Raw genomic sequence first — 27,577 nt, forward strand, 5'->3', positions numbered from 1 at the left:
AGTACATTTCAGTTTTTCATAACTAAAATAAGTTTTTACAACTTGACTACTGTTACTTCTGGAATCTCACCATTATCAATACCACCTCTTCGTGTTGCTGAGTCGTCTCACGATAGCTTCTGGAATATTTTTCACAGTAATAACTGTGTCATCTTAACCGATATAGTGTGATGTGATGTTTACCCAACACAAGGATTTAAATTTCCTTTTTTGTTAAGTGCTCTCTCTCTCTCTCTCTCTCTCTCTCTCTCTCTCTCTCTCTCTCTCTCTCTCTCTCCCTCCCTCCCCCCCTCCCTCCCCCTCCCCCTCCCCTCCCTCCCACCCTCCCTCCCCCTCTCCCACCCTCCCTCCCCCTCTCCCACCCTCCCTCCCCCTCTCCCACCTTCCCTCCCACCCTCCCTCCCCTTTCCCACACTCCCCCTCCCTCCCACCCCCCTCATCTCCCCTCCCCCGCATCTGCCCCTCCCCCGCATCTGCCCCTCCCCCTCATCTCCCCTCCCCCTCCTCCCCCCACATCTCCCCCTCCCCCGCATCTCCCCCTCCCCCGCATCTCCCCCTCCCCCGCATCTCCCCCTCCCCCGCATCTCCCCCTCCCCCGCATCTCCTCCTCCCCCTCATCTCCCCCTCCCCCTCATCTCCCCCTCCCCCTCATCTCCCCCTCCCCTCATCTCCCCCTCCCCTCATCTCCCCCTCCCCTCCCCCTCATCTCCCCTCCCCCTCATCTCCCCTCCCCCTCCTCTCCCCCTCCCCCGCATCTCCCCATCCCCATCCCCTCCTCTCCCCCTCCTCTCCACCTCCCACGCATCTCCCCCTCCCCATCCCCTCCCCCTCCTCTCCACCTCCCCTGCATCTCCCCCTACCCATCGACCCTCCCCCTCCTCTTCCCCTCCCCCTCCTCTTCCCCTCCCCCTCCTCTTCCCCTCCCCATCCTCTCCCCCTTCCCATCCTCTCCCTCTCTATCTCACCCTCCCTCACCCTCCCCACCCCCTCCTCCTTTCCCTCCTCCCCCTCCCCTTCCTCCTTTCCCTCCTCCACCTCCCCCCTCCTTTCCTTCCTCCACCTCCCCCTCCTCCTTTCCCTCCTCCACCTCCCCCTACCCCCTCTCCCTCCCACTCTCCCTTCCCCTCTCCCTCCCCTCCCCTCCCCCTCTCCCGCCCTCCCCCTCCCCTCCCCCTCCCCCTCTCCCGCCCTCCCCCTCTCCCGCCCCTCCCCCTCCTCCTCCTCCTCCTCCTCCTCCTCCTCCTCCTCCTCGTACTCTCCCTCTCCCTCTCCTCCCCCCCCCCCCCCCCCCACACACGCACAGGCGAGGCACACACACGTCCTTGTATCTGTTAGTGTGTACTGTGAGTTGTTATTACTACTTCCATTGTTTTTGTTCTCTGCACTGGGTTTCAACTGTTTCTGAGCAGCATAAACTGAATGAAACAAAACATTGACTAGTTACTAGTCTGTTAAAATTGTTCAGCACTTGTTAATACCATATGTGTCACCTTCTCTTCATTTACCCACAGAATTGTTCTTCTCTTAATATTAAATTTTCACTTCATTTTTCATTATGAGTGAGCTTTTTCAAAGCTAAATAGCAGCTGATATTTGTTTAATACTACTTTTGATTAGAATCATTGCCAATTAATGGATGTAGCAATAGATTTTTTATTTTGCATCGTAGCTATGATGGCACAGTGTTATGTTATTCTGTCAGTGAATAATGAACATATCACATTGTGATCAAGATTCTGTTTTTCCACCCATTGTAGACTGCATTCAGCCTAGCACAGTCTTATCTGATATATGAGATGTGATCAAAAATACAGTGAATAAATTTTTGTAGCAGCAACTGCTGGTGCTACATCCATCAGATGTAATCTGTCCAATAGCCTTGAGACAGGCAAAATCAAGTTAGAACACATTGTGATATGTCAGTCAGCATCTAGAGACACCACAGTGAGGTTGTGTGTGCTTCATCTTTCTTGGTGTGTTGCACATCATGGGTTTTGAACAGTGCATCAGCGTTAACTTCTGTTTCAAGTTGCAGAAACTCTGAAGACTCTTAAAAGTGCTATGAGTGATTTAAAAGCAGAAAAGATTAGATAGAAGACGAGAAATGTTCAGGAAGTCCATTAACCTCAAAAACGGAAGAAAACATCTAAAAAGTGGCTAAAATTGTTCATTCAAACAGCAAATAACTATTCAGTAGCTTACTGAAGAAATTGGCATCTCGTACGGGTCCATGCAAGCCATTTTAACTGATAATTTGCAAATGAAATGAGTGAATGTAAAATTTTTAGTGACTTTTGAGTGACAAACAGAAGAAAAACTGTGTGTCAGTTTACATGTACGAGGGTTGACTGAGAAGTAATGCCTCCACCTTTGTAACTCTTCAACAGTTGGCAGCATTGGTATGCGGCAGGTACTGGTTTGTTCCGTAGCCTCTTCTTTACAGCTCCAGTTATCCGGAAACCTTAGCATTGGAGGTTGTGTTGTTACAGTGCAAAGTATGGAACCCTGCGCAGATGGTTGGTCAGTGCAATTTAAGCAACATGCAGTCATTGAATTATTGACAGCAGAAGGTGTCAACCCAAAGGAGATTCATCAGAGAATGAAAGCAGTTCATGGTGATTGTGTTGATGTGAGTACTGTGTGTTGTTGGGCGAGTAAATTTAAAGTTGTTGAGGTGGGAACATCTGACCTGTGTGACAAACAGAGAGTTGGACGTCCTGTGACAGCCACCACTGAGTTTCACAAGCAAAATGTTGACAGATAGATTCAGGACGATCATAGTATCAGTCAGAGAGAAATTGCAAGCACATTCGGCATTTCACAACAACGTGTGGGTCACATTATTGCCTTGCTTGGCTATCAGAAGATGTGTGCGTGATGGGTACCCTGGATACTGAGTCCTGAAATGAAAGCGCACAGACTTAAAATCTGTCGGGAACTCCTCTCACATTATGAGAATCAAGGTGACTCCTTTCTTCATTCAATTGTGACAGGAGGCAAAACGTTATGACCCAGAGATGAAACATCAGTCTATGGAATATCGGCTCAAAGATTCACCCCACGAAAAGAAATTCAAGACGCAGCCCTCGGCTGGAAAAATCTTGGCCACAGCTTTCTGGGACGTGGATAGTGTTATCCAGGTTGATTTCCTTGATTGTGGAACAACAATAAATTTAGACTGTTACATCACAATGATGCAAACTCTGAAACGATGGCTAACAAGGGTCTGAAAGGAAAAGGGAAATGTTTTCCTGCGGCATGACAATGCCAAACCACACAGTTCACATGCAACCACAGCAGAACTTCAGAGACTGAATCTCACCACCGTATGGCATCCTCCATACAGTCCAGATTTAGCACCATCTGACTTCCATCTGTTCCCGATAACGGAAGATGATCTGCAGGGACATCATTATGCTAATGATGAAGATGTTGAGAGAACTGAGAGAGTGTGGTTGTGGAAACAGTGTGTCGACTTCTTCCATGACGGCTTCAGAAAACTTGTTCATCATTGCCAGAAATATATCCAATTGGCTAGTGATTATGTGGAAAAGTGAATATTGGTAATTGAAGATCACGTTCTAAGGATTATTTCTGTGTTTGATTTATTAAAATGTTCCCATCCAAACCCAATTAACAAAGGTGGAGACATTACTTTTCATTCAACCCTTGTAGTTGAAGGATTGTCTTCATTTAGATTCTGACTTCATACCAAAATTTTAGCTGGAGATGAAACTCGAATGTTTGGGTATGAGTTTGAGACAAAAATTGGTAGTTCCCAATGGGAACCTATTGAATTTCCTCACCCTAAAGAGGGATGTAAGGCAAAGTCATGCTCATTGTTTTTTTTATGCTGAAGGCATATTGGGATCAGTTTATTCCAAGGGGAACAACTGTAAATGCTATTTTACAGGGGCATACTGCAGTGTTCACAAAATGATGTACAAAGAAAAAGACCAGAAAAAGTGCCAATGGCTTCCTTCTCAATCACAGCAATGTGCTATGTCACACCACACATTTGATTTGCTAGTTCTTTGCCAGAAAAAGTGTTCCATCTGTCCACATCTACCTTACTCACCAGATTTAACACTATGCGACTTCTGTCTCTTCCCAAAAATGAAAACCATTTTTGACAGTGAGAGGGCCACGACAGAGCGGCTGAATGGCCTTTCAAAAGAAGCCTTCCAAAAATGCTTCCAGTCGTGGATTCAACAGTGGGATAAGTGCATTGTTAGCCAATGACAGTGTTTTGAAGGAGATTAAATCAAAGTCCATGTAAGCTTATTACTTTGTTTCTAATAAAATTATTCACTTTTTTAATCACACTTTCTGTAGTAACATAGTGTCTTTCATGACTGGGTGTCTGGGAAATGATTAATGAAAAACAATGATATGTATCTCTTAAATCAGTATCTATGTTATATTTTGCCAGGTGCTAGCACAGAAACAATGCACTCTTTCATATAAGAACTACAAGGAATGTAGTTGTTCATTTCAGTTGATTAGAGACAAGAAGAGTGCAAGGAAGTTTTCAAGGGAAGGCACAGTGCTTGGCATAAATGAAGTTAATCACTTTTCTCCATTATAGGCTTACACTGAACACTCTACTACAGTGGAATTCAGTTTTATATGTTAATATAATTACTGCAGTTGATCACTTTTGCAATTATTGTTATTTTAACTCCATACAAATTTAGGGATCTTATTCTTATTCAGCTGATCTGGAACATGTGTGTCTATGTATGTATGTATGTATGTATGTATGTATAACTAAAAACAAAGATGATGTAACTTACCAAACCAAAGCGTTGGTATGTTGATAGACACACAAATAAACACAAACACACACACAAAATTCAAGCTTTCACAACCCACGGTTGCTTCATTAGAAAAGAGGGAAGGAGAGGGAAAGACGAAAGGATGTAGGTTTTAAGGGAGAGGGTAAGGAGTCATTCCAATCCCGGGAGTGGAAAGACTTACCTTAGGGGGAAAAAAGGACAGGTATACACTCGCGCGCGCGTTCACACACATATCCGTCCACACATATACAGACACAAGCAGACATTTGTAAAGGCAAAGAGTTTGGGCAGAGATGTCAGTCGAGGTGGAAGTACGATTGACATCTCTGCCCAAACTCTTTGCCTTTACAAATGTCTGCTTGTGTCTGTAAATGTGCGGACGGATATGTGTGTGTGTGTGCGCGAGTGTATACCTGTCCTTTTTTCCCCCTAAGATAAAGTCTTTCCGCTCCCGGGATTGGAATGACTCCTTACCCTCTCCCTTAAAACCCACATCCTTTCGTCTTTCCCTCTCCTTCCCTCTTTCCTGGTGAAGCAACCGTGGGTTGTGAAAGCTTGAATTTTGTGTGTGTGTTTGTGTTTATTTGTGTGTCTATCAACATACCAACGCTTTCGTTTGGTAAGTTACATCATCTTTGTTTTTAGATATATTTTTCCCACGTGGAATGTTTACCTCTATTATACACTCCTGGAAATTGAAATAAGAACACCGTGAATTCATTGTCCCAGGAAGGGGAAACTTTACTGACACATTCCTGTGGTCAGATACATCACATGACCACACTGACAGAACCACAGGCACATAGACACAGGCAACAGAGCATGCACAATGTCGGCACTAGTACAGTGTATATCCACCTTTCGCAGCAATGCAGGCTGCTATTCTCCCATGGAGATGATCGTAGAGATGCTGGATGTAGTCCTGTGGAATGGCTTGCCATGCCATTTCCACCTGGCGCCTCAGTTGGACCAGCGTTCGTGCTGGACGTGCAGACCGCGTGAGACGACGCTTCATCCAGTCCCAAACATGCTCAATGGGGGACAGATCCGGAGATCTTGCTGGCCAGGGTAGTTAGTTGACTTACACCTTCTAGAGCACGTTGGGTGGCACGGGATACATGCGGACGTGCATTGTCCTGTTGGAACAGCAAGTTCCCTTGCCGGTCTGGGAATGGTAGATCGATGGGTTTGATGACGGTTTGGATGTACCGTGCACTATTCAGTGTCCCCTCGACGATCACCAGTGGTGTACGGCCAGTGTAGGAGATCGCTCCCCACACTATGATGCCGGGTGTTGGCCCTGTGTGCCTCGGTCGTATGCAGTCCTGATTGTGGCGCTCACCTGCACGGCGCCAAACACGCATACGACCATCATTGGCACCAAGGCAGAAGCGACTCTCATCGCTGAAGACGACACGTCTCCATTCGTCCCTCCATTCACCCCTGTCGCGACACCACTGGAGGCGGGCTGCACGATGTTGGGGCGTGAGCGGAAGACGGCCTAACGGTGTGCGGGACCGTAGCCCAGCTTCATGGAGACGGTTGCGAATGGTCCTCGCCGATACCCCAGGAGCAACAGTGTCCCTAATTTGCTGGGAAGTGGCGGTGCGGTCCCCTACGGCACTGCGTAGGATCCTACGGTCTTGGCGTGCATCCGTGCGTTGCTGCGGTCCGGTCCCACGTCGACGGGCACGTGCACCTTCCGCCAACCACTGGCGACAACATCGATGTACTGTGGAGACCTCATGCCCCACGTGTTGAGCAATTCGGCGGTACGTCCACCCGGCCTCCCGCATGCCCACTATACGCCCTCGCTCAAAGTCCGTCAACTGCACATACGGTTCACGTCCACGCTGTCGCGGCATACTACCAATGTTAAAGACTGCGATGGAGCTCCGTATGCCACGGCAAACTGGCTGACACTGACGGCGGCGGTGCACAAATGCTGCGCAGCTAGCGCCATTCGACGGCCAACACCGCGGTTCCTGGTGTGTCCGCTGTGCCGTGCGTGTGATCATTGCTTGTCCAACCCTCTTGCAGTGTCCGGAGCAAGTATGGTGGGTCTGACACACCGGTGTCAATGTGTTCTTTTTTCCATTTCCAGGAGTGTATGTATGTATGTACGTACGTACGTACGTACGTACGTACGTACGTACGTACGTACGTACGTACGTACGTACGTACGTACGTACGTACATACAATTGTCCTCCAGTTCATGTTATTAGCTATCACAGTGTGTGAAAATGAGGAGTAAACATAACCTTAGTGACAGTTTTAAAGAAAAAAAAGGACAATACATTTTGGAACACTCATGTGCCATCATTTGACATTTTTTGGGCTAAAGTGAATAGTACAGTGTTGAATCTCTTATGCTGTATGTTGAAAATTGGCATCATGAGGCCATTATCCCATATCCAGAGGCCTAAATTATAAATTATGTTCTTAGTACTGACTGACGATTTTGCAATTTCCACTGTTGCCACCAGGATCTACTTTCTGCACTGGATAGAAGTCCTCCACACTACAGTAACACACTCTCTTCCTTTAGTAATAGCTAGAATGAGAGAGATGGATTGGTTTTAGGGGCATCACAACTGCCATAGCACTTGCATGGCCACCACTTCAAATTTAAGGAGAATGGTCACAACATTGATGCTTTACAGTGTCAGCATGATTGATTAATGATGCCAATTTCTTTCCATGTGAATGTGATGTGTCTTACATGGCGCAGACTATTAGCACAGTGGAGGAGAGATGTGAGGAACGTTAGTGAGACACCTGACTAAAACCATCAAGTGAATTAGTCGTCACCAAGCACTGCTTTAAATATAGTCATGAAATGAGATATGCTGAGACTAGTGTCATCGTGAAGATGCCAAGTTTCTGGGACAACATGATTATTTGAAATAAAGATAAGGAACCTAATACCAATGCATGGAGATTTCAGTTTAAACAAGGCTTGGGGTCTGGCACTCAATTCATTAAGATCTTACTGCCATCACATCCAGTAGAGCTGGGCATCGCTGAAAGAATGTGTGTTTCATTGAATATGAATGCAGGCTCTGAAAAGCAGATCATCATCGTAGGGTGTAGTGGGCATTGGGAGCTGAACTCACAATCAGCAGTAAATAGCAGCACAATACCATCAATAGTTCACAGTCTAATTGGAGTCCAGGCAGAGCGGACACGTTACGGCACAATTCACAGCACCTGAAGATGATGATTGGGCCAGTGTTCAAAATATTGTGCAAAACTGGAAACAACAACTTGGCTATATGCTTGTAAGTGCACACTTAAAAGATTGAGTATTGTTTAGGCATAGACTGTAGTACCATTGTTGCTCACATAGAAGTCATGTAACTGCCAATATTCCTCTGTGTAAACAGAAATACAATAAAGACAATAGATGCAGAGAAATGTCATTGTTTTTCATTCTCAGCCACATTTTGGTTCTCATATCGTGTCCTGTGACTCATTGAATAGTTCTTTGCATTGAATGTAGGGTTAATTTTTTCTAGACTGTCACAGTTATCATGTATGCATCATGTGATTGTTTCTGGACAAGTTACAACTGGATGTGACTAAGTGCTTACCATGTGTGTTAAATATATATTGATCTAGTGTGAAAGTTTCAGTGTATTGCAATATCAATTTCATTTTTATAGTCCTTGGACATTCCAACAAATGATTCAACAGTTGGTGAGAGTGAAAGTTTTGAGCAGAATGTGGCAAAGTTCAACCTAAAATTCACCAGTCTCTTTTCTGGACTGCTGGATGGTATTCGTGAGCTTCCTCGTGACAACAACAATGAAAAACTCATCAATCTGATGTACAGGTTAGTATTTTCCTGTATCATATTTCACAAACAAATATGTTGTTTACAATGGACTGCTAGTTAATGGCTGTGACTATTAGGTAATACATAAAAATTATTTGTTCACTACTTCAGTCACTTTTATTTTTAACACCACTAAACATTTTGATGACCATGTTATCACCAGATAACTTAAGATTCCAGAATGAGGTTAAGGTTAAGGTTAAATTAAGATTGTTTTACTCTGATCTTGTAAGAGTAGGCTTCTGTTCTGGGTCCACTGCTTTTCTTGATATACGTCAACTGCCATAAAACATTTGTTTGCAGAGGACACAAGTGTTGTTATGAAAGACATTGAACATAATGTAAATGATGTGGGTAATGAGGTAGGAAAATAAAATAATCATTTTCTGAAAATGTAATATAATTGCGTAAACAAAAAATCTACTTATGAAACGGCAGTAGGAGAAAACACACAAAAGTTAACGAAACATGCAAGTTTTTGGAGCCATTGGCTCCATCTTCTGGCACAAGAGCTGATGGGAAGGGAGAGGGATGAAGGAAACCTTGCCATTCCTTTTCTGTTATTCCTCTTCCTTCACCTTCAACCCTGCTGCCAGGAGGAGGAGCCACTGGCTCTGAAAGCCCCCCCCCCCCCTCCCATTTTGTTAACTTTTACCTATTTTTTTCTGCCACCACTTGATGAGTAGCTTTATCCAGTTACAATAAGGTAGTCAGTATCATCGGCACATGGGTTCCAGAGACCTGATTAACGCTTAACTACAGGGAAACAGACCATTTTAAATTTCTGTGTGTGAGGGTATATGGAAGATTTTCTTGGAATTATGGCATTGAAGATCTTCTGCTGAAACTGAATTCTGCTGTCTGCGGTATAAGAATGATGGCCATTGCCTCTGACACAGAAATGAGTTGGACTGTTTACTTTGCTTACTTTCACTCTATTCTGTATGATGTTATACATTTTGGGGCAGCTCTGTGGGCTCACCAAGACTCTTCTTAACTCAGAAAAGAGCAGGCAGACTGATCAGCATTGTCATTTTGCAAAATTCTTGTAGGCTGTTGCACAGTTGTATGAATTCTAACTCTGCAGTCCCTATAAATACATCCATCCTGAGAATTGCTACTGAAAGTATAGACTCACTCGGAGGAAACATTCAGTGAACACTAGGTGGAAAAATGGTGTGCAGTTGGATAATACTTCCTTAAACAGTGTACAGAAATGTGTACACTATTCTGCAGGTTTCATTTTCAGTAGGCTTACAGCTGAACTGAAAAACTTGAGTGATAAACCCTAAGTATTCAGATCTAAGTAGAAAGGTTTCTTGTGGCACAATCCTTCTCCTCATAGTAGTTGAGAACTTCTTTTCTATAATGTGTTGCTTATTCATATACTCTCTCAAAATTTGTTCAGACCAAGCAGCTGTGGCTTGAATACTCCTGCAGACCCTGATATGTACATAAAAAATAATAAAAAAGGTAAGAACTTGATCTCCAACCCACACATATACGCCCCTTTTGCCTCCAGGAACAATGAAACAACTAGATGATTTCCACTTGGGATGACCTGTGAGACATTTCTTTTTGCTCCAGTGGAAGAGAATTTCTGTCTGTGACATAAAGTTTCAATATGCTACAGTTCCCCCAGGGGGCTCACATCTCTTTTGTGCTTATGTGCCTGGCCACCATGGGGCCCCAGCTCTTGCAGTGCTACTTCCATTTCCATGCTGCAAGTTGTTCTTTCTGCTACTCTTTTTTCCTTTCTACATTTTCAGTGGATGGTCTTCTTGGTGCCAGTTGTACTTGGATCTGGTTTGTGTTTTCATATCTTGTGGCCTTCTACCTTATTTCATTATAAATTATATGGTCACCTTCTTGGGTTTGATTTGATTCTGCTTTTCTAAATTTTACAGAAATGTGGTTTGTGCACATTTGATTCTGCTTTTCTAAATTTTACAGAAATGTGGATTGTGCACGAAAGGTCGCCCAGTGTGGCATATATTCCACCTTAGTGCCTTTCTCTCTTTGCACCGTTCTTTCTTGCAACAGTACAGCCAATCCATTGTTGTGGTGGGGGTGGGGGGTGGGTGGGGAGGTTGTCCATTACCTGCAGGGTGGTAGCTCCTTGCTCCTTGTCCTTGACCACACAGGGATCCACACTGTTGGTGCCTGAGCTGGAAACTCGACATGCAAGCCAAGGAGTATGTGCCCATCATGGCTGGGGCACAGGGACTCTGGGTGATGGTTTACTATACAGGTAACCATTGCTGTTATGTCCATAGGGAGAGCCCCCATTTGGAGTGGTCATACCATGGTGGAAGATTTGCGTGTGAAGTGAATTAAACTTTCTCCCGCTGGTGGTGGCACAACTCCAGCAGTCTCTTCTGAATCTAAGACATATTGCAATGTAGAGAGGTATGCCCAGCAATGTTCCCTTTCCTGGCGGCATTGTGGGAGAAACATAGTGCTCAGAGACAAAATGAGAAATCCTCCCCCCCCCCCCCCCCCCCCCACAATATTTAGTTTGTTTTAGGATGGACAGGGATTCCTTTTTTACTTCAAAGCCTTTGTTCTTCATTGAACATCTTGAGGATAGGTTTGGGGAAGTGGCACCAATTTAAAAAATGGAAAGTTGTTCCATTCTGCTTAAAATGGCCTCCCCTGCTCAGTCACTGGTGCTGCCCACCTGCGACGAACTGGGTGATATTCCTGTCACTGTAAGTTCCCAGCAATACTATAACAACAACAACATGGTACAGGGTATCTTTTTCCACTGAGATCTCCTTTTAAAGACTCATGATGTACTCCCCGCTGACATGGAGTGACAAGGTGTGCATTTTGTCCATCATCTCCAGCGATAATGAAAAGACAACAGAGTGGATACTGGAGCCTTCATCTTGGCCTTCGAAAGTGACTTTCACTTCAGAATGTCAAGGTGATGGTATATCACTGTGATGTCAGGCTTTATATCCCTCCTCCTATGCAGTGCTACAAAGCAGGTGATTTGGACACATGTCTTTGCATTGCTATGCCAACTCAGTCTGTAGGGATTGTGGCAGTCAGTTGCACACATACATTCCTTGTGGCCCCCCTCTTCTCTCTGTAAACTGTGGGGGAACACAATTCCCTCTTTTCAGCAGACTGCACCATTGTCAAATGCGAATGCAAAAAGAAAACCCAGGAAGACAAGACCCTTCATCGCCTTACATATCGAGAGGTTAAGAGCAAATGTTATTGCCTACATCTTACACATATGACAATGACGTATGCTGCTGCTACGACGATATCGTCCACTGAAGTGACTGTGCTATCACTCTCCATGGCTTCTTTGTCTGGCCCTCAGTGCCACCTGACTGCACCTGCTCCTCCGGTGGTTGGGGGTCCTCATCCTGCTTTGGGAGTGTCAACTCCCTATCTGGGACATCAGTACCCAACCCCCAACCAGAGAAGCAAAGCCCTCCTTGCACTCCTTACTAGGTAGAGTTCCTTTGGATGCTCCCTTCCCAGGAGTCTGCTGATCTGCAACTGTATACCAGCTGGAGACTGAAGGAGCCACAGGTTGCAGGTCATAGGACTTCGCGTTCCTTTACTGTCCCAGAATCTGGGGCAGACAAGCCCTTAAGCCCTTGCAGCCCCTGTTGCCCAACCCCGCATGTTCTACCTCTGCATCCCAGGGAGGCAGTGTTGCTGGTGGCCTTTATGTTCCCCTCCCCCTTCCCCACACACCCTGATCTGGAAGAAATGTGTATTAATGATGTATCTTCGCAACCAGTGGTAGTGGGTGGCACTGAGGCATGACCTGCATCCTTGGTCCCCACACGCCCCCACAGGATACAGATAACATGATCCTCCAGTGGAACTGTAGCCATATTTCTGCTACTTGTCAGAGCTGAGACATCCTTGGTACACTTCCCCTGTTTTTTGTTTTGCCCCCAGGAACCTTGTTTACCAGTGATGTGGGCCCCTACCCTCCATGGTTATTGGGGCTATTTTAAGAACTGCACTGACTGTGAAAGAGCATTAGGTTGTGTTTGCACATACATTCTGTACTCTGTCAACAGCAAACACATGCCACACAATATGACTTTGGAGGCTGTGGCTATTCGTGTGAAGATGTCTGTGGAATTTACCGTCTGTAACGTTTATCTCCCTCCTTTCAATGATGAATTGTCCTAGTATGCTTTGCACAGTTTTCTCAGCAGCCCCCCCCCCTGCCCCCTCCTAAAATGGAGTGACTTAAATGCCCACTATCCTTTTTGTGGTGGGGGGGTGAAACTATGACCACTGGCTGCAGTAAAGCTACCGAAAACTTGCTCGCAAAGCTCAATCCTTGCTTCTTGTATACTGGTGTTCCTGCACACATCAGTGTGCCATATGGGTCTTACTCGACCATTGACTTTTCTGTTTGCAGCCCAAATCTTCATTTTCTGATGTTTTGCACTCCCTCACTGTCACTCATCTGTGTATCCAGGTCTCTCTCCAAAGCTGATTGGGATGCTTTCACCACCACCATCGCCCTTTGCACCCAGCCACATGGAGGTATCAGATTATCCAAATCACAAATGCAGCCATTCTTTTGGCAGCTGACTCAGCGATCCCATCTTCCTTGGGGTCCCCCCGTTGGAAGACAGTACCTTGATGGACCCCCGAAATGCTGTGGCCTTTAGAGATGGAGGCGGACCCAACGCCATAATCAACATCTGTCAGTGGAGTACCTCATTGCCTTTAAACAGTTCTGTGTCCAGGTCCGCCACCAAATAAAACAACAGAAATAATGCTGGAACTGGTTTGTTGCTACCAGTGGACTATGTACCGCTCCTTTGTAGATTTGGGCAAAGATTTGACACCTCTATGGATGCCAGTGCTACGGGTGTACCTGGTATCTCGGTGAATGCTGATATCTACACTGATCCAGATGCTGTTGCCAATCATTTTGCTTTTCGTTATGCTTGAGCCTCTGCATCTGAAAATTATTAGCGTGCATTTCGTGACCTCAAACAACGAGTAGAGCAACTTCAATTACGATTTACTACACATCAGCTGGAACCTCTTGATGTTCTGTTTATTGAGTGGGAATTCCTCAGTGCTCTATCTCTTTGCCTTGACAAGGCTTCAGGCCAGACCATATGCACAGCCAATTTCTCAAACACTTATCAGTGCGTTGCTAATATCTCATCCTTGCAATTTTCAACTGTATCTGGAGTGAGGATGAGTTCCCGTCACAGTGGCAAGAAAGTGTGATTGTCCCAGTACTGAAACCAGTTAACCACCCCATTCAGATGGGCAGCTAATATCCAATTAGCCTCACAAATGTACTCTGCAAGTTTTTTGAATGTACGGTGAGCTGACGGCTATGTTAGTACCTTAAGTCTCGGGGTCTTTTGGCTCTGTTCCAGGGCAGTTTTTGCCAATGCCATTTTATTGCTGACAATTTGGTCTGCCTGGTGATTGCTATTCAGTTAGCTTTTGACTGGCTTCAACATCTTATTGCTCTCTTCTTTGAATTACATAGGACTTGACACCCCATGCATCACCACATCCATGCAACCCCCCATGAGTGGGGTCTCTGGCGCCAACTCTTGATTTTATTCAGAACTTCTTGTCTTGCTGTACTTTCTAAGTTGAAGTTGGTGCTTCCTGTGGTACTCTCCATGTAAAATAGAATGGAGTCCCATGTGGCTCCGTATTTAGTGTGTCCATTTTTCTAGTGGCTATCAATGGTCTAGCAGCAGCTATGTGATTTAGTGCCCCCTCCCTGTATGCTGACGACTTTTGTATCTACTATTGCTTCTCAACTGTGATTGCTGCTGAACGTCGACTGCAGGGAGCCATAACAAAAGATGCAATCCTGGGCTCTTGCCTGTAGCTTCTGGTTTTCCATCACCAAGACGTGTCATGCTCTTCTGTCACCATCATACTATCCCTCCCCAACCAGAACTGTACCTCGAAGATCAAGTGCTCCATGTGGTGGAGTATTATCATTTTTTGGGGTTGGTCTTCAGTGCTCGGTTGATATGGCTTATCATCTTCACCAACATAAGCAAACATGCTCTTCGCTGTCTCAGTAACACCTGGTGGTGTGGAGACCACTCTGTACTTTTGTGGCACTTCGAACTTATGATCCTGTCTTGTCTTGATTGTGGGAGCCTGGCATATGGCTCAGCTTAGCCTTCAGCATTGCAGATGCTGGACCAAATACTCCATTGTGGGGTCCAACTTGCAAGGGTGCCTTTTTTTACCAACCTTATGAACAACCTAATTGCAGAGGCTGTCATCCCACTCTTACAGATAAGGCGCCAATTGCTGCTGCTTAACTGTGCAATACACATTCGCTGCTCCTCTGAGCATCCGAACTACAGTGTCCTAACTGGTAGGAGATTTACCTCCGACAACAGAGGCAGAGGTAGGTCTGGAGTCACAGTCACAATTCGCATACGGAGTCTGTGTTCTGAACTCCATCTTTCCGCACTGTCACCTCTTGTTGAGGAGAAATTGTGTGTGCCCCCAAGGTGTACATCCTGCCCTCGAAGCTGCCTCAACCTCTCCTTTGTCGAAGGCTTTTCACCACCTGTTCCTGAATGTCCTTCACAAATTTCCAGGCTCAGATGTGGTATACAGTGATGGCTATATGGTTGATGGATAAACCGGTTTTGCCTACACAAATGCAAGACACAGTGAATGACATTTGCTGCTGAATGGACGCAGCATATTCACAGCAGGGTTGGTGACCGTTGCTCGATCCCTCAGCCACCTTCGTTCTTCCACTGGTGAATCATTCTTAAACGGCAGTGACAACTTGATTAGTCTTCAGGCTGTTGACCAGTGCTACCCTAGATACCCATCAGTCATGACTACCCAGGATCTCCTATATGACCTTCACCATGCTATAATGTTGGACCCCTGGTCACATTGGGGTCCCAGGGAATGAACATGCTGATTGGCTTACAAAATTGGCTATCAGGATGCCAAGTATGGGGATGGGATTACCAGAATTTGACCTTCAGTCAACTCTACTCTGACAATTGTTGGAGACTTTGAATGCAGATTGGTGTGTCCTAGCTACTCCAAATAAACTGTGAATCACAAAGGAGACCATGATCTTGTGGCAGTCTTCCTTCGTGCTTCTTGCAGGGAATCCACTGTCCTCTGTCAACTTCACATTGGCCATACTTGGCTGACCCCCGACAACATCCTCCGATGTAAGGATTCACACCAATGTCGCTATAGTGCTCATCTCACGGTGGCCCACATCCTACGGACAAATTTGGCCACCTTATGGTGAAATTTTAAACTTACTGACACTCTATCTCTGGTGCTAGCAGATATTGCAAAAGCAGCTGATTTTGTTTTGTGTTTTACCTGTGACAGTGGTTTTTACTCCTCTCTGTGACATAGGACACATTAGCCTCATTGGCTGATTGAGAAATTAGAGGAGTGCTCCGTGACCTGTTCTGACCCGAGGGGTGCATGACTGCCCATATTCGGTGGGCTAGCATGGCTCCTGCCTTTCTCATTATTTTAATTGTTCTTACTCTTTTACATCAGTCATTGGTTTACAGACTCACTATCATTGTTCTTTTTCTTGAGATTTTATCTTGTCAGCGTAGCTAGTTTCCTTGTGGTAATGTAGGGTGTAGAAGCGCTGGTAGCATGCAGAGGGTGCATCTCCGATCACATAATGTGTCCTGGGGATTCCAGCTGCTTTCTGGGTGGGGCAGTTCTCCCACTTTCACCCTTTTGCCCATCTCACTTCTAATTGCTTCTATCTCTTGGTTTTCTTGATTCTTGGGTACAGTAGAGTCCATTGGGTTTGCATTTTGTGCACGTCCTCTCTTAGGGACTATTCCCTGCTTGACACACAATGGATTAAGGGTCTAATGACCTCGTAGTTTGATCCCTTTAACCCCATCAATCCAACCATCCATCAGTATACATTATATTAACAGAGACAATGCCACATTTTGACATGAGAACTGTTGTTTATTTATGAGATGACCTGCCTCCTTATAGTACCTCTCGGAACAAGGAAAGAGTGCATATAAAAATTTGGTGAGTTGTCAAGCATTTCAGAAAATTTTTTACAGTTAAGGCTTCAATGTTTTTACAAAGTGTCCTTTTTTAACCAGCTAATCAGTCAGCTACATAAAAGCATGTACAGTTGTCTTTAGCAGTGGAAAATATTTGCTGGCTTTGTAAGTGAGCAGCAAGCTGCACTTTTCCTGTCGTATTATTTTAATTCTTGCACATTAAATTAACTTGATATTTAAAGCAATGTTTTATGTAGAGATTATATCAACAGTTGTTAATTTTATATTGTTATGTGTGAAAGTATGTGGAAACGAATCAGATTTTAGCATACATTTTAATTTGTAAATTTGGAATTTCTGAAACTCTTGGTCACATTCGTATTATTTTATTAATGACATTGATAACCATGATTCCTATGATTCATTATTAGTTTGGTGCTACATATAAGTTAATTTATGTTCATTGTTACCATCACTTTTCACAACCTATAATCATTTTCAGGCTTGATTTTAATGGTTCCTACAGTGACCAGCTAAATATATTTGGTTTGAGTAACTCGTCACATAAACTCAAAGAAGGTGAGACATCGGGATGAAATATAGTCACCTGATTCAAGAATGATGTTTTTTCCCAGTGCTGAGTCTGTAACCTGTCAGTTAGTAAGACTTTACTTACAACAAATTAATTAACCTCTGTGTAGTATTGTCATTAGGATTTTATACAAATTACAATTATAAATGAGATAGTTAAAATATAATTTTAATCATTTATGTTCTTTGTTTCAAGATAGCAATAGAGCAAGTTTGAAAGTAGATTTGAAAATAAAATGTTAAATGTAATATTAAAATAATGTTTGATAAGCAGGTCACAAAGAAAATGGTACAAACAGTGAAGTCAAAAGAAGCAGTTTGTGAGTGTTTTGTGTTTAGGTCTGGACAGCAGTAGAAATAAACAGAAGAGTGCTTTTAGTATCTCAGTAGAATTTTCAAGACTAAGCTTCCAATGTGCCAGAAAGTGTTAGTTTCTATAAGTATGTATTACCAGTTATGAATTAACAGCAGTGATACAAGGAATTTTAATACGAAACACATCCAAATACTACGGGTCACTCAAGAAGCAAAGAAGAGGTGTAAGTTGGTAATTACTAAGAGTGATAGGTAAAGAAACAAATGAAACTGATAGAGCAGTAGATAAAAGCAGGGTGCAGCAGAATGGTAGGAAGAGTATTTTATGTGAATCAGAAATAAAGTCAGACAGAAAAGAAGTCTTGCTCCTTGGTAGCATTCATGAGAAGGGTGTAGTCCAAGCAACAAGAAGGTTGGGTTCAGGGTTCCAGATCAAAATTTATGTGAAATCTAATGTGTGCTATGGCCAAGTCATTAAAGGACCATAAAGCATTAAAAATAAATTTGATTGAGGAGGATCAGGTATGGACAGCTGGGAGCAGGCAGCAACTTAGCCAGGAATGTGAGGTACAGTGTCAGAAGTAACATGAACACACTAGGAGCAGCAAGTGTGAACACAAATGTAGTTCTGTATAGGTTCTTTAGTGGAAAGATCAGCCTTTTCTTAACAAAGCTGTTCAGCAAGTTATTGGGAATTGATAGGGTTACTGCATTCTTCAGACAGTGCTTGTGTTGTAGCTGTTGAAGTTGATAAGGTGAAAATACGTGAAGCATGGCCTGCTTGCTTAGTTGGAAATGGAAAGATGGGTCAACAGATTTGTTAGTCAAAAGAATTGGGGGAAGGGCGAAAGTTCTGTAATAACTTTTAAGAGAAGTTAACCTCTATATCTAGACAGGCAGTACTTCAAGATATTAAAATAACTGAAATTCCAAATAATGCAGAAATAGTGAAATTGTATAGTACTTCAGTATTGTGCACCAGAATATTAGAGGCCTAAAATAACATTTGATAATCTATGTGAAGTAGGAAGTGGGAATTTAGTTGTATTTACCGGTCTGACCAGTATGTAAATACAGGAATATTGTTGTTGATTTGTCTTCAATCCAAAGACTTGCTTGGTGCAGCTCTCTGAGCAAAATAGAATAAAAATGATCAATGTTATTCACAAAGTATTCCTATTGCAGCAGTAGCATGGAGGAACATGGACTAGTGATGTGTGTGTGAAAAAGTATTGCAGACTCAGAATTATGGAGATATATAGTTTTTGCACAGAACAACAAATGTACAAGCATGTGCATATAAAGTCATTCTCCATAAACAGCACAATTACAGATTGAAACTGGTAAATTTTGGTAAGTTCTTGCAACATTTGAAACACTATTATGTCACCTGTCTGTCAGGAGGTAAATAATAATTTGAAGTGATTCCATTATTAATTTTTAAATGAGTTTGAGCAAAAACAGGAAATAGAAATTTTACTTAACAATTACCAGTCTAACCTCAGCTGTAAACTTTCCCACCAGAATTATACACCTTAATAGGAAACATTAATGTACGTGAGGAGGACATAGTCAATAAAGATAGTGTTCAAACAATGGAAATTTCAGGTTGGAATATCAACAAGGTAAGGAAAAGATAGATTGGTACTTACCGTAAAGATGACACATTAAGTTGCAGGCAGGCACGATTGAGACACTTACACATTAGCTTTTGGCCACAGACTTCACCAGAAACATTAAGTTGCAGGCAGGCACAATTGAGACACTTACACATTAGCTTTTGGTTACAGGCTTCACCAGAAAAACACACACACACACACACACACACACACACACACACACACACACACACACACAACCACCTTATTCATTCACACAAGTAAGCACACCTAATGCACACATGCCCGCCAGCTCTGGCAGATTGGAACAGATTAGTAGAAATCTATCTTGTCCTTACTAGTGTTCATTCAGTTTTAAATGTATTAAAATAGTGGCAAATTATCCACAGCAAAGAACATAAGAAATCTAAATTAGGTGTAACCAGGAAAACCATTAGAACTGTCAATGAGCTCACAACATATACTTTTACAAGGAACCTGCAAAGCATCAACTGGAATGAGGTATTTGAGGCAGTGGATGGTAAATTCTAAATTTATTAAATTTTTAAATAAATTCCTCTTGCTTCAAAATGTGTTTCTCAATGAAAACTGGGAGATAAGACACCAGCAGTGTATCAAAGAAACGTTAGATGGTATAGGGCATCACAGTATCATGTATCATATATCACCATATGAAATGATTGGGATAAGCACATAGGCGCAACCACTTCCATTCTATAGAAGGTATTTGTATTTATTAAGATAATTATAAAAGAATCAAAAAGCTTGAATGTTGTGTTGTAGATTAATAATTATGAAAATAAAATCGAAGCATTATAGTGTGTAGTTAGAAGGGAAAGTTTATCAGGGGACAAGATGATTTAATAATGAAAGATAATCACCAAATGATCCACGACATTAAACATGTAACAACCCTCTTCAGCAACCACTTTCTTAACTCAGTACAATCAGCTAAAAACAAAAAGGGTTACAATATATCAGTAGCACAAGCAGTCGATCAATTCCAGATCATGCACGTATCTTCCATGGAAATCAGGAAAATAAATAACTCTCATACAACAAAAAATTCTCATGGAGGTAGTAAATTTCAAGCAAAATATTAGAAGCATGTTCTTACACTACTCAGCCTTATATTAATTACATCACAGGATATCTTTCCAGACAGATTAAAGTATGCCATTTTAGATGCGCCTGTGAGAAAAGCAGTAGGGCAGATATTAATAACTGTCCACCTGTTTCACTGTTGACCCCCTCCTCCTCCTCAAAAGTTTTGGAAAAGTTATATAAGATTTTGAATCAGTCATTATTTGAATTTCAGGACGCGTCTCCACTGAACATGCCACCTATAATCTCACTGACTGCATTAAAAAAAAAAAAGATCTCTTCTACCAGGGTTGTGATCTGTCCAAGGAATTTGACTGTGGAAATCACAACATTCTTAAGGAGAAGCTTAAAATTTGTGGCTTTTGAGCAACAATGAGTAATTGGTTCACTTAATATTTAACTTCTAGGAAGCAAAGTGTCATGTTAGATGATAGCTCATGTAGTTCTCATGGCGAATCTTTGTTTGAGTAGGAACAAATTACTACTGGTGTTCCACACAGTTAAATTCTGGGACCTCTCCTGCTGTTCTGTACATATGTATATGACCTACCATCTTAACTCTGATAAAGCAGAAATAGTGCTCTTCACTGATGATGCAAGCATCACTAGGAACCCCAATGGAGCTACAACAGAAGAAGCAATAAATAAAATATTCAGAAGTACTAATGACTGTTTCTTTGTAAATAGTCTATCACTTAGTTTCAAGAAAACACATTTTCATTGAATTATGTATAATACAAGGTACATAATCACCAACAACAGTACAGGACAGGTGAAACACAATATGTAAAACTTGGGCAAAATTAATTGGTGTGCGTATTGCCTAAAACTGTAACTGAAAATCAATCCTTTCTCAGTGTATAGTTGCTGATTTTTGGTAATTAAAGCATTAGAAAATTACTATACTTTGTTTTATGCATTTTGTAGTGGGTAATTATAATTAAAGTGCTGCTACTCAGTGAGGTTCAATGTGGGCTGTAATTATGGTATGGCAGCAAAACTTGGTAGATATGCTAATGTGTTTATGTGGAACTGATTTACATTGGAAAAAAATTAGTCCCAATTTTCCTACCAGGTGCAAATCTGGCACTGTTTGCATGACAGTGTGACACACCGTCAGGTGGCTTGCGGAGTATGGATGTAGATGTAGATGTAGATGTAGACATCTATACTGTCATTTGACAAGCTTTAACGTGAGTGAATAGTATCACTATCGAGAAGCAAGACCGTGCACTATTATTAAACTGTTTTATTTGAAACACAGCAATTACAATACTGCATTGAGGGAGTATTGCCAACTGAAAGGTCTGAGGAGGGGCCAAAATCATTGAATGGTTTAAAGAAGATGGTAATGAAATTCGAAAACACATGTGAGCGTGGTGTGGCACCTGGAGGAGTAAGGCATCCTATCGCAGTAGAAGTTATTGACGAGATGCTGTTCCTGTAACTGATCATGTACCATGTGCCCTGGGTAGGGCTAGTGCTCATGCAGTGTTATGAGAGTTTTCCCTCACATGGTCAACATTACAGAAGGTTTTGTAGTCTAATTTACACTGGTACCTAACAAGACCCAGACTGTGCAACAAATGGAATTTGAATTTGCTTTTTGGTTTCTGGCATGGATCGAAGTTGATGATGACATGTAGCTGCACAATATTCTACGGAGTGACAAGGCACATTTTACACTACAGGGTGCAGTGAATACATAGAACTGCTGAATTTGGGATAATATTAAAATAAGTGTTGTGCATGGAGAGCCACTGCTCTCACCATGTGCGGCAGTGTGGTGTGGATTCACCAGCACTTTTACTCCCAGTCTGTTATTCTTTGTTGGAAATACACTCAGTAGAAATGTCAAGTTTACCATGATGTGTCCACATTATTGAGACCACCTTATACATCAAGCGATTCCTGCTTTCGAAGAGCGCAACCATGTGGAAACCAGTGTTTTCATGCAAGATGGAGCAGCATCTCATGTTGCTCGCTCAGTGAAAAATCTGCTTAATACAACCTTCCAAGAACATGTTATCACCAGAGGTTTTCCAGATTCATGGCCTGCAAGATCACCTGATCTGAATCTGTGTGACATTTGGCTCTGGGGATATCTAAAAGAATGCATCTATAGGGACACATTCAGTGTCTACCTGATCTTAATGCCAGTACACAGGAAAGTTTTGCATAGATTCCTCTGAAGCTGTTGTGAGCTTCTGTTGATCATCTCATTTTACAGATGCAGCATCTTGTTGACATCTCTGGTACTCGTATTGAAATCCTAACTTGTTTTACATTTTCTGTTCACATCCCATTCCTAATCTGTTACATATGGAAATATTTCTGTATGTATTTCATGCATTCATAGCGCCTGATTTGCACCAGGTGGCCAAAATTGGAACTAAGTTTTTTCAATGTAAATCAATTCCACATTAACGTATTAGAATATGTACCAAGTTTTGGTGCCATATGATAATTATAGTCTGCACTGGACCTCTGTGAGTAGCTACATTTTAATTGTAACCACCCTGTATTTTGTTGTGAAAAATCTGGCACAATTTGAAAACAATAGTGGCATTCATAAGTATGATACTGCAGACAAAACTAGCCCCTCCACAACTTAATCCTTGTCATGCATAGAAAGGAGCAAAGTATGTAAATATAAAAAATATTTGACCACCCCGCCTGTGAATTAGGAGGTCGGGAAGATAATTAGTAGTCTTAAACGACGTGAAGCCTAAATCTAAATACGGCCTCTGCAAACCCCAATATGGTGCATGGTGAAGGCTACATTATACCACTGCTAGTCACTCACAGTCCTTATGCAGGATATACGAGGGTCATTCTGAAAGTAATGCCTCCTATTTTGAATCATGGAAGCTATAGGAAATACATAAAGCAGCACAGCTAAATAGAGCAGTATTTCAGCTACAGACTGTCATTTTTCCACATTCTCACCACCATTCATTTTGCACTTTTGCCAACAATTCACCAGAGCCTGCATGCCGTACTTGGTAAAAATCAGAACCAGCTGAGACTAACCACTTCCTTACAGCTTTAATAACAGCATCCGAGTCTTGAAAATGTTCGCCATGTACTCCATCTTCAGAGGATCAGAGAGATGGAAGTCTGAAGGCACTAAAAGGAGACTGTACAGTGGATGTAGTTAGACAGTCCACCCTAATTTTGCAGTGAGTTGTGTGGTCGCAAAACAGGTGTGGGCTGTTGTTTTATGTTGCAGGTGAAAGTTGTTCTTCTTCTCTGGCCGTACCCTGGAAATTTGGGCTTTCATCTTAGTCAGTGTCATCTTGTAGTGTACTGAATTGACAGTTTATGCAGGCTCCAGGACATCCAAAAGAACCACACCCTGGCTATCCCAGAAGAATGTGCACACCAGTTTGCCTGCAGATGGCTGTGTCCAGAATTTCGTCTGTGATGGAGAACTCGCATGTCGCCATTCCATGGACTATCTTTCGAATTCCGTCTTGTAGTGGTGACACCACATCTCATTTCTGGTTACAATACCATTCAGAAAATTGTCACCTTCAGCTTCATATTGGCCTAGAGGGTCCCAACAGATTTCCATTTGATGAGTGTTTTGTTCTTCTGTAAGCATCTGTGGGACCCATCTCACATAGACTCTGTGATAACCAAGATGTTCCACCATTGTTTCCAAGGTGTTACAGGCGACATTAAGCTTTGCACGCAATTCTTTGGTCATTATTTGCCGATCAGTACAGATCAGTTGATAAAGACACTCTTCATTGTGAGGCATGACAGCTGTGCAGGGTTGTCCGGGTCATGGCTTGTCATGCACATCCTTTTCACTATCTTGAAAACACCATACCCATTGCCTCACATTGCTCACGTCTATTGTATCGTCTCCATACACCTGTACCAACCGTCAGTGGATTTTAATCAGTGCAGTTTCTTCAGCAGTGAGGAATTCAACCACACATCGCTGTTTTATACGTGCAGCCATATCAAACTCTATTTTGGAATACTCTTCTGCGGGTGCCAAATACCACAGAACAACAGAACCACCTGCAATTGAAAGAGGAAGGTTCAAGCATTAGCACTACACCAACAACATCTGGCAAGAACATCCAAAGTCACAACAATCTTTTTGCAGTTAGCCACAAATCCCAACAGTCCACAGCTTGTGGTCTAGTGGAAAGCATTATTGCCTCTGGATCACAGGGTCCCGGGTTCGATTCCCGGCCGGGTTGAGGATTTTCTCCGCCAAGGACTGGGTGTTTGTTTAGTCCTCATCATCTCGACATCATTTGGGTAGAGCCGAGACTGGAACTGGAAAAATTTGGAACTTGTACACCACTGATGACAACGATGTTGGGTGCCCCACAAATCATCATCATCATCACAAATGCTGATTTTCTAAACTTTCTCAGTAGTGTTTCACGGAAAAGATCATGGTCTTCCCTACAGGGATTCCAGTTTGAGTTCACAGAAAATTTCCATAATACTTGCGTGTTGGTTGAACCTACCAGTTACAAGTGTAGCAGCATGCTTCTGAATTGCTTTGATGTCCTCCTATAACCCGACCAGGCAGACATTCCAAAACATTCAAGTAGTAATGAAGAATGTGTTACCCGACTGTTGTACATGCAGCCTCCTTTATGGTTGAGCTACGCTTTGTCTAGAATTCTCCGAAGAAATCGAATTCGATCATTCACGTTCTATATTACCAACTTTAGATGTTTTCTTCCATTTCATATTGCTTTGCAATGTTATATCTAGATATTTAACAGACATGACTGTGTCAAGCAGCACACCACTAATACTGTATACAAAGAAAACATGATTGTTTTTCCTACTTGTCTGCATTAACTTGCTTTTCTCCACATTTGGAGCATGCTCCCATTCATCACACCAAATGGAAATCCTGGCTTAAGTCATCATGTATCTGCATCACTCAACAATGACACTTCCCCATACACCACAGAGTCATCAGCAAAAGTCACAGATGCTGTTCACACTATCCATTTGATCGTTTATGTTCATAGAGAACAAGGGTGAATCCTATCAGCCTTCACTGGGGCACTCCATATGATGCCTTAGTCTCTGATCAACACTTGCCATCCAGGACAGTGTACTGGGTTCTGTTGCTTCAAGAATAATAGAGCTACTCACATATATCAGAATCTATCCCTTGCTCTTGGACCTTCATTAACAGTGTGCAGACTCCATTGTGTCAGTATTTGAATTCCGAACTATGTGTACTCCACAAGAATGTTTTGCTGCCCTGTGGTGAGTCCTTTAATGCTATCATCTGCTAGATGTGTCTTTGTTGGCCCACTGCTTGTACTGGACATAGTTTTGACATGGCAAATTTTGATGATAGCAACGTTTTCAAGGCTCTGGAATAAGAAATCAACAATTCTGGTTCAGAAGGAGAAGTAACGACACTAAAGTCCAAAATCAAAAAGAGGGTTGTCAGTGAAGCACAACACTTAGCACTGAAAGCGCGTTTGTGATGATGAACATCAATGTACAGTAAGACCAGAACTGAACCATTGGACAGAGTATGCTGCTTTAATACAAACATCAAATATTCCAGATTATAAAATACTAATACCAAATAATTGCTGATGGTCAGATTTGAAGTGGTGACCAGCAGTGCAGCAGCCAGCGATGTTAACCACAATGCCACACAGTGTGCACCTCGGCTCACAGTATTGCTCCCTCTCCTGGAGAAACTGTGACCCACTGTTTCCAAAGTTTTCATTGGAATTAATGTCAAAACTCTAGGTCTTGATCTTGTCAATGGCCCTCTCTGTGGCAGCACCAGCAGATCCTCGCATTTTGGTCAAGTTGTCACATCGTCTTCACTGTGATGAGCATCAAAGCAGCCTCTCCTATTGAAGCTTCATGATCATCATGTGGATGCTCAGTTTCCTTGAATGACCATTGTTGTTCTGTTCTCAGGTCTGTAGTAGGTCTTCATACAAAGGACATAATGTGTCTGTGCTTTTGTCTTCCTAATGAAGAGTCACAGTCATCGTTTATGTGTGACATCTGACAAGCATTGAAGGATACAGTATGGCCAAAAGTATTGCTTTAGTAACTTTTCCAATACTCCCAATTTCTATACAGGCATAAAAATCCATACCAAGGCTCACCGAGTGTATCTCACTGGCTTAGTGCATAGCATTATAGTGCTCTCACTCTTTCTCCTGGGTGTCCAGGGTCCTTATTCAATCTAGCTGCTTCGCTTCTTCGCTCATTGTGATGATGTATTTCAGAAAGTAAAGTATCATCTGTCTGAAATAGCAACAGTGTATCCGTTGTCCCTTTAGCCTCATGGTAATGGAGCAGGAAGGAAAACCTGCAATGTCTTGCTTCACAGTGTTGTATGTGAGTGTCATAATGGGCACTATTGTATCTACATCTCTCTGTTAAACATCTGTGTAGATTGAGAGCTTAGCTTCCACTGTCTTATTAAAGTGCTCTGTGAGGCCATTCATCTGTGTGTGGTAGGCAATTGGCAACTTGTGACTGATGTAACAACATGAAATCACCTCTGATAATAGTCTTGACTGGAAACCTTTCCATGATCAGAGATTCTCATGTGCAGTCCCAAAAGTCAGTTGACATCATTGTGTTTGGGTCTGCCTTTGTATACAACTGTGATGCTGTACTGATGAAGCTAAGTTCCCATCTCACCAGTCAATCCAGTGGAGCCTTCAGACTAGTCATCCACATAAACATTGGTGGTCCATCACAACGATGAATGATTTGCCAGACTCAACCAGAATTTGTTGATGGGCCGAACAACTGCATAGCACTACTTCTTGGTTGCAGAGTTGTTCATCTCAGACTTGGTGAGTACTCTGAATGTGTAAGGTGTAAGCTATCACTTTTCCAACAGCATCTTCAATTTGTGCTGGAATTTCACCTATCCCATAACTGCGAGCGTCAGTGTGAAATTCAGTCTTAGAAAACTTGTCATACAGTGCTGGAGAAGATATTAGTACCTCCTTAAGGAGAAAGAAAGATCTTTCTTCTGTCTTGTGAGGGGCATGTTTTAGTACAAAAATCCTTTATGAATTGCTAGTAGTATGAGCATGTTCCAAGAAAACTACTCACACCATGAGTGTACCAAGGGGTCAGAAAATCTGTAACCTGAGACTTCTCTCCTCCTGTGCACCATTTTCAGGAAATAGCTGGTATGAAGGTGTTGCTTGACACCACTTTTACACCACACCACATTTTCGTTTTTGTATAAAAAGCAAACCAGGTAAGTCTGACATAAAGCTGTTTGTTGTTTGCAAAGCTTC

The 27,577-nt window shown here is 42.7% G+C and overlaps 1 protein-coding gene across 2 annotated transcripts in view; it reads left to right on the forward strand.

Annotated features, from left to right (window-relative positions):
* LOC126094946 (gamma-tubulin complex component 2-like) overlaps positions 1-18,753 on the forward strand; it is a 202,248-nt gene extending 183,495 nt beyond the window's left edge. The window contains exons 15-16 of one of the 2 annotated variants that reach the window (XM_049909597.1): positions 8,466-8,635; positions 17,162-18,753. In XM_049909597.1, the coding sequence (XP_049765554.1) occupies positions 8,466-8,635; positions 17,162-17,255 (264 nt within the window). In that variant the 3' untranslated portion in view covers positions 17,256-18,753. The remainder of the gene's footprint in view (positions 1-8,465; positions 8,636-17,161) is intronic. The other variant, XM_049909598.1, reaches the window with a different exon arrangement.
* The last annotated feature ends 8,824 nt before the right edge of the window (positions 18,754-27,577 follow it).

The sequence above is a fragment of the Schistocerca cancellata genome, chromosome 8 (assembly GCF_023864275.1).
Source record: "Schistocerca cancellata isolate TAMUIC-IGC-003103 chromosome 8, iqSchCanc2.1, whole genome shotgun sequence".
In the NCBI taxonomy this organism is placed as follows: Eukaryota; Metazoa; Arthropoda; class Insecta; order Orthoptera; family Acrididae; genus Schistocerca; species Schistocerca cancellata.